The sequence below is a fragment of the Sceloporus undulatus genome, chromosome 2 (genome assembly GCF_019175285.1).
Source record: "Sceloporus undulatus isolate JIND9_A2432 ecotype Alabama chromosome 2, SceUnd_v1.1, whole genome shotgun sequence".
Lineage (NCBI taxonomy): Eukaryota > Metazoa > Chordata > Lepidosauria > Squamata > Phrynosomatidae > Sceloporus > Sceloporus undulatus.
The window spans coordinates 140,774,024-140,791,030 of record NC_056523.1 but is presented as its reverse complement, the minus strand read 5'-3'; the positions used below and the strand labels follow the sequence as shown (position 1 = coordinate 140,791,030).

General features: G+C 42.3%; 1 protein-coding gene across 2 annotated transcripts in view; it reads left to right on the top strand.

Annotated features, from left to right (window-relative positions):
- Positions 1-8,156: 8,156 nt before the first annotated feature.
- Positions 8,157-17,007, top strand: part of RAB37 (RAB37, member RAS oncogene family) — a 105,083-nt gene continuing 96,232 nt past the window's right edge. For both annotated transcript variants that reach the window (XM_042449972.1, XM_042449970.1), the window contains exon 1: positions 8,157-8,752. In XM_042449972.1, coding sequence (XP_042305906.1) covers positions 8,633-8,752 — 120 coding nt within the window. In that variant the 5' untranslated portion in view covers positions 8,157-8,632. The remainder of the gene's footprint in view (positions 8,753-17,007) is intronic.

Sequence of the window (17,007 nt, the reverse complement as noted above, 5' to 3'; positions counted from 1 at the left end):
CGCGTGCTGGCTGGAGTGGCGCACGGCGTGAGGGTGCCCTGGGCGGTGGTGGAGTCAGGCGTGCATTGTCAGGACACTGCACCCTGACTCTGCCCCCAGACTGTCCTTTCAGGCCAGTCTGGACAGGGGCTATAGGATGGCAGCTGATCTTTTTTTTCCTTTACTTTTTTTTTTTTAAAAAAGATCAGTTCATATTAAGGTGCTCTAGTGTTTGTATTTGCCGTAGTCCAGGAATAGAGATGCCTTTGCTAAATTTGGATTTAAAATTGTATGTGAGGATTGCATGCAAATGCTGCAGTGCCCATTTGCTGAGGTGCCAAATGCATTTCCCATATGCACTATATAGTTCTTTCTCTTTCTCTCTTTCTGTTTTATGCACACATTCAGGCACTTCTTTCTGTACTACAATGCAGATGAGAGTGCACTGCACAACCCCAGTCATTGTCTTAGACTGTGCCACACTATGGGGAAATTACATTTTAGACTACAAACCCCAGAATCCCTCATCTATCATGGTCGCACTTAATTAGTACACGACTACATTGTCCTGGATAAGAAAGTCACACCTCATGCATACATAATAGTGTTCTGTATTTGGCAAGTGGAAGATGCCATCTCCAATCTGTTGCTTGTTGATCTACTGGAATACTTCTTTTGAAATTTGGGCATCAGCGATAATGGGTTTTAAAATTCTATCTACAAGATTAACCTCAGTAAAGTGAATGTTGATGTCCTGGCTTCTTTTCTGCATCCAGGGATAAAATTGGTATGTCTGACAAAATGAAAAAAATGACGGAACAGCTAATTTTCCAGGACCTTAGTTCCCCTCTTGTGACTCATCACTGTTCCACTTCAAGTTCTTACTCAATGAAAACAAATTAGAAACTGAAGAAAGTTAAAGGTTCCTTTTTTTCTCATTCAGGATAACAGATTTTTAAAAGAGGTGACAGAAAACTGCATTCTGGTTTGTATAGGATAACAAGCAGCCAAAACAGGATAAATTATACCCAATTTAAACACATGATATATATACCCATGTCTCCCTGAAATAGTTCTATATATTCTCAGGTAGATAGTAAGGCCTTGTGCCTCACATTTCTGTTACAGAAAGGCATCAGACAGATTGTAAAGTAAGTAGCTTGTCTATGAGCTGGAAAGACATTTTAAACAGGCCATTCATTGCATGAGATCTATCATCCAATTTGTGGAAGCTGCCAGGTTTTCTTATTAGTCCTGCTCTTCTGCTTTTAAGTGAAATCTGACTGGCAGAATTTGAGTGAGTCATGATTTTCATGGCACTGAGATTTTCTGAGAAGGACATAGAAGAGATGCTTCTAAGTAGGAGACCCAAAAACTGGGGGAGTAGTGAACTTGCATCATAGGAGACCTGATTGTAGAATCTTGCATTTCAGAACAACAACAACAATCAAAGGCAATTTGTATAGGAGTGGGGACAACTTGGTCTGGCAGCTGCACATGTAAAAAAAAAAAGCTTATCTAAGGCTGTATCTGCAATGCAGAAATATTCCAGTTTCACATCACTTTAACTGCCATGGCTCAATGCTATGGAATTCTGGGCACTGTAGTTTTGTGAGACATTAAGCCACCAGGAGTCCTGGTGGCACAGTGGTTAAATGCCTGTACTGCAGCCACTCACTCAAAACCATAAGGTTGCGAGTTCAAGACCAGCAAAAGGGCTCAAGCTCGACTCAGGCTTGCATCCTTCCAAGGAGGTCGCTAAAATGAGTACCCAGATTGTTGGGGGCAAATTAGCTTACAGTTGTAAACCGCTTAGACACTGCTTAGGCAGTATGAAGCAGTATATAAATGAAGCTTGTTTGTTTGTTTGTTCTCTATCAGAAACCTCTGGTGCCACAAGAAGCTACAATTTTCAGAATTCAAGGGCACTGAGCCATGGCAATTAAAGTGATGTCAAACTAGATTATTTCTGCAATGCAGATGTAGCACAAGTGTACTTTAATGGATCACAGGCTAAACAACAGTGCAATTGTTTATTTATTTGATTTATAGCCTGCCTATTTCCCCAAGCTGGGATTCAGTGTGGCTCATGAGAAAATTAAAAACAGGTACAAAAAAAATTCACAAAGGCTACCATGTTGGATCCTAAACCAATTCTTGTGATCAGTAATGGACTGGATGAAAGAAAACGAATTTTAACTTAATCCAAACAAGTCAGAGGTGCTCCTGGTCAGTCGAAAGGTAGATTACCCTCCCCCTGAAGACACAGGTTCATAGCTTGGGTGTGTTCCTGAATTCAACTCTGAACCTTGATGCTCACAGTTCAGTAGTGACTAGGAGTGTATTTATACAGTTAAAGTTTGTGCCCATTCCTTGAGACATTAAATCTGGCCATGGTGACACAACATACCTTATTTACATCTCGGTTCAATTACTCTAGTCTAATGCGTTCTATGTGGGGCTAAGTTTGAAGAATTTTGGATACTTAAATCAGTCCAAAGAGTCAGGTTGCTATCTGGTGCTGGCTGCAGATGTTACACAACTCCCTTGTTGCTCCACTGGTTGGCAGCCCATTTTTGGTTATAATCTTTAAAGTCCTACACAGCTCAGGTCCAGGTTATTTGAAGAGCTGTATTCTCCCTTGTGAACCAGCCCATGCTCTGAGATCTGCTCAGGAGGCCCTTCTCTCTGTCGCACCTCTTTCATGGGTACATCTGGTGGGAACAGGGGAGAGGGCCTTCTCAGTGGCTGTCCCCAGGCTCTGGAACTGTCTTCCCAGACTGGCACCCTCCTTATTTTCTGTTTGCAGACAAGCAAAGACTTTTCTATGCCGATAGGCATTTGATGGGAGATTATTTAAGGCCCATCTTACGCAATGTACTGGCTATTGCTAACTGTTGTGCTGGTGTGTGTGTGTTTTAATGATGTATGTTTTAACCTATCTCTCTGTGTGTGTGTGTTTTAATAATATATATTTTAACTTGTATGCATGTTTTTGTTGTTTAATTGTGTTTTAGCTTTCATATCTTGTGGATTTTTAGCAATTTATTTTTTAATCACTGTAAGCTGATTTGGCTTCCAATCTGGGGGAAAGAGGGGATAGAAATAATAATAATAATATTAATAATAATAATAGCAACAGCAACAGCAACAGCAGCAGCAGCAGCAACAACAACACAATTAAGCAAGTTGTAATATAAGAACATTACTGAATTTTAAAGCATACTGAGTTAAAAAAACCCAACACATCCTGTTGGGACCTCTTCCAACCTACAAAAGCAAAGAAGCATACAAGTTGGGCCTGTCAGAGGCTGTCAGAAGGAGTTTTTGGTTTCTAGTCCTCAGGAATAGTGGCTTACCTGGAAGCAAATGGTCTCCTTGAGAGACCTACTGGAAGATGCAAGGTCCCATGAGCCTTGGGCACCACTCTGGAAGTGATACCAGCAGCATATAAGTTTCAGTTTGAGAATGTGTTGGTGTTGTTTTGTAGCTCCACCTGATGTTCCTGCCAGCCCTGTGTCCTGTTGTGACTGGTCTGCTGATGCCACTTTACCTCCTGCAATACCCTGCTCACTTGTTCAGGAGTAGGCTGAGGAGACCCTGTATTGTTCTTGGGCTCACCAGATTCTCCTGTGGTTTGTTTTGACCCTAGCCATGCTGTCAGGCTCTGCCTATCATTGATTGGTTTGTCTTTTGGCTGTGGCTAGCTATATTACCAATGACTCTGGGCTATAAGAGCCTGCTAAAGGGATGTACTTGCCTGAAATCAGGGCATTCTTGCCTTATCTTTATAATGCTGAAGTTCATAATTTGAGTTTATTCCTTTATGCTCTTTGAAATGTTACAGTGATGTCTTGACTTTTAAAACCTCTGCACCAAGGATGTCCACAGACCTAACACTGTAACTGCACGTATAGCTGACATAACTCTCGACCATAAGGGAGCCCCCCTGAAGGCACTGAACCCTGCCATCATTCACTAAAAATATCCTTTCAGTGCACAGTGTGAAGTCTGAAGGTCAAGTAATACCAAGAAAGATTAGGGGAGGGAATGTATTTATTAGAACACTTATTTCACAACTAAGGGAGGGGACCTTGACTAGCACTTTCTGCATTAGATGTCCTACAGCTGAATTAATGAATGCTACAGCATTGGTTCCAAAGCCCTAGCAGGAAGTAGCCTGGCCAAAGCTAACTGACTGTTACATGCATCCTTCCAGACGCTGTTGGATTTCAGTCCAATTATCCATTTTTTTTAGCTGGCTCTTGCCTCAGCTAAATCTTCCTGAGTTCCCAGAGCAAGCTGCTGTTATTGGCTCTTTTCTCTGGTATATTTAATCCAATTTTATTGTGCTCTCAGACTGTGCTGCCAATCCATGAACAAAGAAAGACCTAATTACTTTCACCATCTCAAGGGACATCACCAAAAGAAATTAAGATGACTGGAAGAAACTTTTCTTTGAGAGGAGGCTAGCAAGGTAGGAGTAAGTGATGCCAAGGAATAAATTCTATTTCTTAAAAGGTTCCTGGGTCTGCATTCTGAAGCCTAAAGCAAAAGCATGGGGTCAAAAATGCCGTTGTAGCTTATCTTAAAGTTCTTACTTCTGGTAACTTAGGTCCAAAACACATTGCAGAAATAATCCAATTTGAGACTGCTTTAAGTGCCATGGCTCAATGCTAGGGATTTCTGGGAAATGTAGTTTTGTGAGTCATTTAGTCTTCTCCCTCAGAGAGCACTGGTGCCACAATATACTACAGTTCCTAGAATTCCTGAGCACTGAGCCAGGGCAGTTAAAGCGGTCTCAAACTGGGTTATTTCTGCACTGTGTTTTGTATCTTAACTTCAGAAAAGGCATTAGGTGTTTTAAAGTGTGTGTGTGAGGGGGGAGAGAACTCGTACAAAAGCTGGAAAACCACCCAAATCATGGTGTCATATGTAAGTGAGTATGGCCACCTGAGAAATGTCAGAGTAATGGATTGGGTCCTCAGCATGCCAAATTTAGTATCAGGGCCTGCTGTTTTCTGCTCCTGGGTTATGCCTCATTCCTGGAGAGAAATAAAATTTGAAAAATGAAATCCTAATACATTTGCAATAAGACAGCCATATGTGCAATACTAATAAATGATGCAGCATGCCACTGATCTTGATGTGACAAAACGAACACCATATGAAGACATGACATTATGAAGATACAATTTGCATGCATATGCTGGTGTCAGGTATGAACAAGCAGCAAATTCAAGTAACTGAAATTTATAATAAGTGGACTGTGTTGAAATCTGAAGTCATAGGAGTAACCCTTTAAATGCCAGAAATCTCTCTCCAATCCTCAGAATGATATACACACCAGAATTTGGGATGGGGATGGAGTGGGGAGAGGGGAGAGGGAACAGGAAAAGTGAAGCCCATGAAAACAGGAAGGGTATAAATTCCATCCCCAGGCAGGGATTTCCATGCTGCTTTTGATATTCTAATGGTTGTAGCTACAAAGAGCACACATACTGAGAGCAGAGGGCAGATATTTAGGGAGTGAGGGGCTAAACAGACTGGCATTTAACGTCGGCCTTGGGAAAGAGTGGGGGCATGGTGGTCACATGCCCCAACGCTGTTCCAATGCCAGCATCACACCACACCCCTGACTGCATAGCAGGGGGCATCACAATGCTCCTTTGGTGTAATGTTTAGTCATGCTGTGAAAAGTTGCTGCGGCAGCGGCAGCAGGGGCACCTTTTTGCTGGCACTAAAAGGAGTGGCATTTTGCTCTGGCAAAGTTCCAGATCAGGGCCATGACATGCGGTTGCTGTGGCCCCGATCCAGAATGGAAAGGGGTGGCAGGACCCACTTAATTCTATTCTGTCAAGGCCCTTAGTCTCCCTGTGCCCCTGGAATGGATGGGAGGGAGAAGCATGCCTAGTTGCCTACCCTAGAGTTAGCATATTTCTTTTTAATCCAGATATCTCTCCATATCTTCTGCCCTGCTTTCTGCTTTCACAGAATATTTACTCCTGATTACCCTTGGATTGCACTACCTATCTGCTAGTCAAACTTTGGATTGGCCTACCCACCTACTTGTTAAGACTTCAGCAAACTGTTCACTTGGTGTATACTCTTCTATCCATCCATCCATCCTTCTATTCTTTCTTCCTTAGCAGCTTCTGTGCTTAAGCATGGATATTACAATTACAAGCCTCTTTCTATAAGGCAGCCCTCCCCAGCCTGGTGTCTTCCAGTTGTTTTGGATTACTGTGCCCATCATCCAAAGCAATTTTATATAGTCGCCAATGATATTAGTTGTAGTCCTGACCACCAGGTGGGAAAAAGCTGTTATAAGGATTGCTGGTTGAGTAACATCCTAGTTATATGGAATTCTGGAATTATCATTTTACATCTAAAGATGGCACCAGGCACCCTCACATTTCACTTTAGAATATCCTCTATAACTTCTCCACACCCACTTACTTCTATTCTTGAAACTAAATACATTATTAAAGTAAAATATCTTCTTTCTCTTTGGAAAAAAAAACTTTAAAATAAGGGCACAAGTTCTATGTCTCTCTCAATGAACAACTATTCCCTAGGGCTGCTCATTTTCATGTGGAAATATCTGGCACATCTTCCTTTCTGATCTCATGTGTCCCTGGTTGAATGACAAAATGATATCAGTTCCCCTGAGCATATTGCAATGGCCAAGAGGCATATTCTCTACTTTCTTGACAGACAGGAGAAGGTGGTGGCGGTGGTTTCCTGATTTTAATTTAAATATAATATAAGAGGAAAACACTTCTCATATATTGTACAGTCGGCCCTTGGTATCCACTGAGGTTTGGTTCCAGGACCCCTGTGGATACACAAATCTGTGGATGCTCAAGTCCGATTATATACAATGGCCTAGTAAAATGGTGTCCTGTATTTAAAATGGCAATATCAAGCTTTGCTTTTTGGAATATTTTGTGTGTGTGAATACTTTCAAGCTGTGGATAGTTGAATCCACGGATATGGAAGGTTGACTGTATGTGGAAACACTCTTCTGGCCAAGTTCCTTTATTTTTTCTGAAATGCTAAGGGATCTTGTAGCACCTTTAAGACTAACTGGGTGAAAGAAGTTGTGGCATAAGCTTTCATAGACCTAGGGGTTATTCAGATGTTGTTGTTTTTCAGTGTGACTATGTGAATAATCTCACTCATGCATTTTGGTTTTGTTGTTCGCAATATTTTTAAAAATCAGAACTGCACTTCTGTGCATATCTGCATGTTCTATTGATCACATGTGTCAGCACTGTGAATGAAGATGGAGTTGATGATGCAGATGTATTCAAAACATGTTCAAGGCATGTAGAGTTTATCCCAGGTCTATTTGCATCTGCTGTTCACACATTTAACAATGGAAATCTTTTAGGAGAACTGAGGGGGGGGGGGAATGGAGATTGCTTATCTCAGGTTAAGTGTTGTTGTTTTGCAGCCTGTCCCCCAAAAACCTTGCTCAGGTTCATTTAAAATGTGTGTTAACAACAAAGATTCAATCCATGGGGATTATTTTCACTGTCTGAATAACCTCTTAGTCTATTTTACAGCTATGTCTCTTTATTCTAAACTGTGCAGGGATAAGTTGGGTAGTTGCTGTTGTTGTTCTTGTTAACTGTTCTCAAGTGGATCTCAACTCATAGTGACCCTATGGGTGAGACATCTCCAAGACTCCCTGTCCTCCACTGCTCTGCTTTGTTCTTACAAATTCATATCTGTGACCTGTTTAATAAAGTCCATCCATCTAGCATGCAGTCTTCCTCTCTTTCTACTTCCCTCCACTTTTCCTAGCATTATTGCCTTTTCCAATGAGCCCTCCCTTCTCATGATGTGGCCAAGTATGACAGCCTCAACTTTATCATCTTGAGTTCCAGGGAGATTCCAGGCTTGGTCTGTTCAAGGACCCATTTTCTGGCCTTTTTGGCTGTCCACAGGATCCTCAGCCCTCTTCTCCAGCCCCACATCTCAAATGAGTTGATTTTCTTCCTGTCTTGTTTCTTGACTGTCCAGCTGTGGCATCCATACCTGGTGATGGGGAAGATACAATGGCTTGGAGGATTCTGTCTTTGGCGCTCAGTGCTGCCAGTGCCGGAAAAGGAACCAGGGGGCAGTGTGATGTAAGAGGGAAGGCAGAGTGTTTATTCAAGTTTGGAGAATTAAAGCGACACGGCCGAAAGACTGGCCCTATGCAGAGCTTCTCTCTCATGTTTTGCTGCTCCAAGGCTGGGCTCAGCCTCGGCTGCAATCAAGGGTTCGCAGGGCGCTGTCCGTGGTTCTGAAAGAGATGCAGGCTGTCTTCATCGTGGGCCAGTGGAGCTATTCTTGGTGCTGAAAAGGCTGCTGCAACGGCAGGGCTCAATAAAAGCAAGAGATCCTCACTTGCCCAGCTCTTCTCAGTCTCAGGACAGCCGGACTCTGGGTCTCAGTCCCAGCCACCCCCTCCAGCCCCTCCCTCCAGCACCAGGCAAGCTGTCTTGCCTGGTGCTGTCCTTCGCACCCTTTCCCTTCCAGGAGGAAAATGGAGCAAGGCTGGAGTTGGGAAAAGGGCTGGGCTGGCTTGCTGCAGTGAACTCTGGCCCGGACCCCAAGGTTTTTTCCTCCTCCACTCAAGAAAAGGAGTCTCTAGGAAGAAATGGAGACCTACTGGGGCTACCAGAGTGGGGCTGGCAGCCCTTATGCCTACCAGGGAATGGGTGCCAACAGCACTGGCATCCAAGGTGGCACTTACTACAATGAGGACCTTCTGCACAAGGTACAAAAGTGGGTGCATTTTTGTATGAGGGAGCAGAGAGATGAACTGGGGGGGGGGTATCTTAGGAAAATAGCATGAAACAACATAAAGGAGACACTGATTTCTTATTATTTTATTACTATGTTTTGTTTTGTTTTGTTTTGTTTTGCAAAGGGAAGGTACTGATGGAGACTCTGACTGCCCATTGATTCCTGTCTTACTCTTCCTCATTCTGTGTACTTTAGTTATAACAGAAGCTCTAGATGACGTATTCAGGTATGCAGGGAAATGGGCAACAGTCTATGAAAAAGCTCGTGCTAAAATGCCTGGTTTGCATACTGAGACTGTAGGACTTTGTGCCATTTCTTCTTGGCAGTTTGTCTGTGGTGCTTGGCAAGGCGAACGCACAGAGCAGGCAGGCACCTCTTGCCAAAAACGTGCAGGTCACCTTAACTGCAGCATGCTTTTGGGAAGGAAAGGGAATAATGGTATTGCAGATAAAAATTAGGAACAGGACTAAATCCTGCTGTTAATCCAAACTAGAGCAGAACCGGGATCAGTGGGATTTACCTGCATGCTGACTCACTATTCAAAAATTAATTGACTGTATCTACTCTGTTTGGGATTAACCAACATCATGCCAGTTGAGGGCTCCTAATCCTCAGTATGGGTCATTTTTCCTAAGGTTTTTGCTTGTTGTTCATTTGAGCTCCTTCTCTGAACCATCCAAGTAAATACCTGCAATGCTGGCTGAAACCAAAAGAGGGTGAGAATGAGATCTTCTGAACATGATGGGACGTTATTGCTAGTCTGTGGCTTATTTATAGAACCTCACAAAAAGCTGCACTGCAAGAAACTTTCAATTTGGCAAGAAATTATAGGGAATGGTGCTGTTTGTGTCTGCTGTATTGTTCAGGCAAGAGTGCTGTTGGACAACAACTGCTAGACCTTTGTTTATTTCCATGCACTAATGAGGATAATTTGGAAAGAACAGAGAGGCAGACACTGAATGGGAGGAGAAACAGGGCATATGTACAAGAACAGACCTAGTGAATGGTTTTGGAAACTTGCCATGTGAGCTACATTATTCTACTCTGCAATCAGAATCTCTTTTTTGTTTTGTTTTTTGGTGGGGGTTGGTGGGGAGAGCTTCTCTTATAGTTTTTATTTGGGTTATAGAATTTTTGTATATGTCTGAGTACCCTCTGGGCAAGGTTACAGCCTACAGTCCTCATATTTTCAAGGATGGGAAACTGTGACTCTCCAGAAATTATTAAACTGCTGCTCCCATCATCCCTCACTTTTAACAGGCTATCAGGGGCTGGTGGAACCTGGAGTCCAACAACATCTGGAGGGCCAGAGATTCTGTATGTGTTACTCCCATGCAGTGGTGTTACTGTGGTTGGTTTCAGCCAGTGGGATAGTAGGTGGGTGGGTAGGGGCAGCCTTCCCTGCCTTCCCTCCTGCTGCCTAACTTGCCTGCCCCCCAGCTGCCCACTCACTACCTAGTTAGGCTTCTGCTGGGGAGGGGGGGGGATGCCTTCCATTTAGGGTGTAGCATGGCTACTCAGACAAACAGCTAAACAGACTCTAAATGGAAAGCACTGTCCTCCAGCTGCTGCCACTGCTGTGTGGCAATACTGAGGCCTTGGGATGGCCTGTTCAGGGTCATGAGAGGATGCTGGGTGAGTGAGAAAGAAAAGTCACATACTTTATCACTTGCTTAGTAGCTGCACTAGTCCCGCCATGTGTACTCAGCTCCTGGACTTAAGGAGGAAGACTGGCCCTCCTTCCCTCCTCTCCACCATCTGCCAGGGAATGCTGGGTTGAGTGAATGTTTGCTGCCGTCCTTCCACCTGGGCTCCACCCATGTCTCAGCTCCTGGACTTAAGGAGGAGTCTTGTCTCCCCCCCCCCTTTTTTTTCCCCCTTCTTCTTCTTTTGTATAGTTTATATGGGAGTTTAGGATTGAGATGGGGGTTGAGAATTTTCTTTTCACTTGTTTTTACTCCATTACTTGTTTGTATTTTGCTTTGTTAACTTTATTGTTGTTATAATTACTATGTATTTTTATTTTACTTTTTGCCATTTGAACCTGTGTTGAGGGGCTGGGAAAGGGGTTAATTATGAATTTCATTAGATTGTAATGTTTTTATTTTCTTTGATTGTTACTGTATTCGTTTATGGATTTTGTTTGCTTAATCTTTTATGCATTCTATATGCTTTGTAATTTTGTAATTGTTATTTTGTAAACCACTTTGATCTTCTTGGAAAGGCGGTATATAAATACATTATTATTATTATTATTATTATTATTATTATTATTATTATTATTTTACCACTCCACTAGGTGTACATCCTCTTCTGGGGTGTCACTTGTGCAGACTGCACCCCTTGCACCACCTATTGATACCCCTGCTCACAACCTACTTTACACATTCTACTAAATTTAATAAGGGGTTGTGCAGACCGCCCCAAAGGGCCACCCCTTTTACAGACAGATCGGGGCTGCAGCAACCACACGCCGTGGTCCTGATCTGACCTTTTCAGAGTGTAAAAAAGAGCCACTTTTTGCACCCTGCAAAGGGAGCGATAGTTGTGCCACGACAACTTTACAGCACTTCTTCGGTGCTGTGTTGTGCAAACACAGCACCAGAGGAGCATTGTAACACTGCATGCCATGTGGTGTGGCACGCAGCATCATGCTGCCCTGGGGGCAGAGCCAGGGCATGTGTCATATGGACACTACACTCCGACTCTACCCCCAACCCAGTCTTTATGGCCAGTATGCACAGCCTCCCAGTCTTCAGTCATACTAATCCACTGCATCTAGGGGTAGCTGTGTTGGCCATATAGCAAATCCAATAACATCCAAACAGTGATACCTTTATTGGACCAACCAAAATGCACAATTACATGTAGCAAGCTTTCAAAGTCACACTGGCTTCTTCATCAGGCAAACAGGAGAAAGAAATTGAAGATGCTAATCATAGGTCTGCATTTTCTGTTTCTGATCTTAGTTCAGATGGTAGGGAGGGCTATCTGCAGTTACCTTGAAGGCTGTAGATTTTAGCCCTTGAAGGTGGGTATAAAACTCTCATACATGTAAAAACAGGTACACCTCAGTTAACAAAGAAGATGTGTTCCTGGACATTACTTCTTTAACAGAAAACAAACAAACAAAAAGTTGAACAAGTTTCAGCAACTGTTTTATTCATAACTAATGGTATGCATATGTGAAACATCAGGTAAGCCTTGCATAAGTAAACAAAAACATTCTGAACCTTTCAGAGATCACTTGAAAGCTTCTTCCAAAATGCATCCAGCAATTATTATTTTCCCTTTCTTTCACCAGAATAAGACTGGAAAGTGAAAGGGAAGAGTGAATTCTACCTTCTTCACATGGCCCCAGTCTCCAGTTTCCATACAATTTCCATTTGTATGGCCAAATGTATAGGTCTATGTTGTTGTTTTTTACATGCTGGATGCAAGTGGTCAGGCTGGCTTCTTTTTCTCTCCATTTTGCTGTTCACACATGCTCAATGAGTTGTTCTGGACGCATCTGCTGTTTACCTTTACTGTTGCAGGGATAGGGATAGGGACAGGGACACACACACACACACACACACACAGAGAGAGAGAGAGAGAGAGAGAGAGAGCGCACTAAGGTAAGGAGTGGCTATAGAAGAATCCCATTCCTTCCTAGCTCAAGCTTTTTTTACCTCATGTGCTGCAGACATGCTGCTGCAACCTGACACTGAAATTTTGTGTTTCTTTAGCTCTCCTTTACCATCTTTCAGGTACTGATGATGCTAAAAAACTTCTAGCTATGCAAAGAATATGGCAGAACAAAATGAAAGTCTCAGATATAGGATAGGTGACACCTGGCTTGACAACAGTGCATGTGAAAGGGATCTAGGAGTCTTAGTAGACCATAAGCTGAACATAAGTCATCAGTGTGATGTAGCAGCCAAAAAAGCCAATATGATCCGAGGATGCCTCAATAGGAGTGCAATATCTGTGAACCAGCTTGGGTTCCTTTTTGGAGAAAAGGCAACATAGAAATGAAATAAATAAATAATGTCTAGATCAAGTGAAGTAATAGTGTTACTTTATTCTGCTTTGGTCATACCTCACCTGGACTATTGTGGCAGTTCTGGGCACCACAGTTCAAGAGGGATATTGACAAGTTGGAACATGTCCAGAGGAGAGTGACCAAAATGGTGAAAGGAAATCATATCCATAGCTTAGGGGGTTGCATATGGTTAGCATGGGAAAGAGAAGGTTAAAAGGTGATATGATAGTCATGTTTAAATATTTGAAAAGATGTCATATTGAAGAAGGAGCAAGCTTGTTTTCTGCTGCTCCAGTGACCAGAACATGGATTTATTCTTCTTAAAACAAAAAGGGTGGGTTGTTCAGACTGAATTTCTGTGAAATGACCATATTCTCAATTTCTATGCACCAGTCTAAAATGGAAAACCTTGGGGTAAAATGTTACTTAGCAGAAAAAATGATGACCATCAGGAGTCCTGGTGGTTTAGTGGTTAAATCCCTGTACTGTAGCCACTCACTCACAAACCACAAGGTTGTCAGTTCAATACCAGCCAGGGGCTCAGGGTTGACTCAACCTGACACACTTCCAAGGTTGCTAAAATGAGCACCCAGCTTGTTGGGGGCAATTAGCTCACATATTGTAAACTGCTTAGGAAATGCTTAAGTGACACAGAAAGTGCATAGAAAGTGCTTAAGTGCACTGATAAGCGATATAGAAATGTACTTGTTATTGCTATTGCTACATTCTTTCTCAAGAAATCCATATGAAACAGAGGCTTTAATTTTTAAAAAAAGTTATATAATATTTTACTGAGTCCAGTGTTTGTTTGTTTTCTAAAAACAAATGATTCTAAACTTTTCACTGTTGGGATGGTTCTTTGATATGTGAAAGTGGAATTCATATACATCAACCTGGGGTGATGTTTGCTTTCTTTTCATGAAGTTACATGATTTGAAATGTAGACATTAGCGTCTATGACTCCCTTCCTGGCTATGTGATGTGCTCATTTTCCTTTCCCATTTCCTGAGTTGTTTTTTGATGTCAAGATAATTTAGCTTATTCCTTTGTTTGAAATTAAGCAACAATGACAAGACTTAAAGGCCAAATCCTTTGTCATCTTTGGAGAGCTGTTTAAATGCTATTTTCAAGAGAGGATGAGACTATTGTACACCAACTAAAATGAAGCACATAACACAAATGTATGGTTTATCTGGCCTGCACTTTTTTGGAAATTGATTGGAGTTTGCCTTAAAATAAAATTATTTTCTTTCCCCCCTAGCTATCTTCCTTACTCCTTCTGGTACAACAACAATGTAAACATGGCTATAAATAGGTTTTAAAAGTTTACTTTTCTGGAGCAATGATGAGAGAAGACATACTTTCAGGACTTCACCCATCCCCCTTCCCTCCCTGCTTGCTTTCTGTTGCTTGTACTGACTGGGAGCATCAACTGTCTTGCTGTCAGCTCATAACAATTCTAGCATAGTTCTCTGGACCAAAGCAGATGTGACATCAGACATACATGTCTAGATCTCCTGTGGGTCCCTCCTTCCTTTAAATGGTAAATGCAGCTACTGGAGGTGAAGTATTTGGACTGGGGCCCTGTGAAGAAGGCAGAATTCACTCTTCCCTTTCCCTTTTCACTTTTATACTGATTTCCTAGTCTGATCTGACCCCAAAGCTGCTATTACTGTATGATGTAGATGATGGATTACAGGTTCTCATATAATACTGTACACCCTGCACCTTTCCCTATGGTGTGGTATTAACCCTCAGAAGCTAATTCAGATCAAGACAGTGGGATAGGACATAGGATTGGAAACTCTTACTTGGGTTGCTGCAGACCTAATCCAAACTGAGTTTTCCTGCTGTTGCTCTTACCATAAAAAAAGTGCGAGCTAGTCATAGATTTCCTCATATGGTTGGATCTCCTCATTGGTGAGAAGGTGGCTTGTGTTTGGACTATATCACTTGAAACTGCAGATGAAGGTTTATATGATGGAAATGATCTAAACACACACTATTCTATCTATTAAACTAGGCAAGGAGACTAGAATTCTTCTCTTTGACATCCTTTTCCATGTGGAGAATTTTTATTTTATTTTGGGGAGGATTGTTTAACTATGTAAGCCTCCACTTGGACTTTGTAGTGGCATACTCTAGATGCATAGGTGTAGTTGACACACTAGGCTTCCTGTTGTTTCCTTTCATTGTGATAGTTTTGAAAACTCTTCTAGATTAGCCAAAAACTTGTCACATTCATAACTGATGTTGTGTGAGTGATATTAAGGGGCCATATTTTGTATTTGGATCCAGATCAGTCTTCCCAGACAATTTTCTGTAAATCTAGTTCTGTAAAATTCCTGTAAAGTTCTGTAAAGTTCCTGGAGATTTCCATATTGCATGTGCAATTGGTAACAGATTGTTTTATCAACCTGCTACCCAAATATTGTAACAAAAGCAATCATTCTTTCCCCTGTTCTCTCTAGAATAGAAAATGCACCAAAGAGCAAATGGCAAGCATCACAATGATGCTATATGTCTTCTTGTTGTTGTTACTTGTTGGTCATCCTTCTCCATATGACTACTAGTAGTACTTGCTATTATGCTATGTCACTGTTGTTGTGGTCACTATCATTGTTATTCAGATATACAAAGAGATTTGATGCCTCTGACAAAGTAATCTGAGGCTGCATCTGCACTGTAGAATCAATGCAGTTTAACAACAGTTTAACTGTCATGGCTCCATCTAATTTCCTGGGATTTGTAGTCTGTTGTGGCAGCAGAGTGCTCTGTCATAGGAGGCTAAATATCTCACAAAACTACAAAACCTGGCATTCTATAGCATTGAGTCATGGCACTTAAAGCAGTGTCAAACTGCACTGATTCTGCAGGGTGTCTGCAGCCTGAGCCTATGGCCCCATTCCCACTGGCCCAATTAACATGGGTGGAACTGGGTAGATCCAGATGCCCCTCCCCCAAATCTCTCCATTAGCGAGTGCCCACTACGATTGAGGGGCATTTTAACCCGAATGCCTTATCGGGTTTAACTTGAGGGCGCCTGCTGTCAATCAAGCAATCGTCATAGGTGACGTTTGCAGGGGCATCAGAAGTGTGATTCCCCCCTCCTTTTTTTTAAAAGCCAGGCACAAAATGCCCCAAAGGACGCACAGTTTTTCAATTTAAAATCTCGTGTGTGTGGGGGGGGGGGGGCATTTGGGTCAGTGCAGGTTATGATCTGCCCTTGGCCCCATTTTCAACTCCAAAATGCAAGCTAATGCATCCTGTATCCCCAGCTCCTTGCCACCCCACAATGTAATAATAATAATAATAATAATAATAATAATTTCCTCACCTCGGAAATGCCAGAAAAGGATGTGATTGCCTTGCATTCTTTTTTGCTTTTAAAAGCAATTCAGGGCTATCCCTGAATTCCTTGCAAAAGCATGTATCGTTTTGCCAATTGCCTAATTGACAAGAGCAACAAATGTAACATTTGAATTGTAGGATTGATTCGCAAAGGGAAAAAAGTCTAGCCCATTTGCAACATTTACCCTTTGCTGGAAGCCAGCAAATGAAAGGGAAAGGGAACAAGCTTCCAGCCACATTCTATCTATCTATATATCTGCCTCAAGTAAAAACAAAACAAAACATGCGCACATTTTGTCAAAATTAATTTTTAAAAAATTTAAAAAGGGAGGAAAGTGCCTGATGGGAGCTCCGTTCATGCCCTGCCTTTGACCTGACCCCTTTCCTCCTGCTTACACTTTGCCATTGCCTTCCACTGAGGCTGAGAGAGAGTGACCTGTCAGTTCCAACTAAAGTAGACCCATGGAATCAATTGGAAATAAAAGGGAAATGCAGTGCAGACATTCTTACTGTAGCATCTGCATATAACACTAATAATAATAATAATAATAATAATCCAGGAGCAAGAGGAAATGAAAGTAGCACAAGCAAGCATACAGACATGTCACCCAAAAAATCATGCGCATAAATTGTCAGAAATAAAAGAGGCTCCTTCTGCTGCAGCTGGATTTCCCTAGATCCCCCGGCTTACCCCACAGCCCTATTTCCTGGGCAATCCTCCTCCTCCTCTTTCCTTACGACCCTCCCCTCCCAAGCTGCCCTGGCTCCTTCATCCTCCTCCTCCTGCTCTGTTAGAGAATGCCCTCCATGGCTCCCTTCTTCCCAGGGCTCCTCTCTCCTCCTCCTCCTCC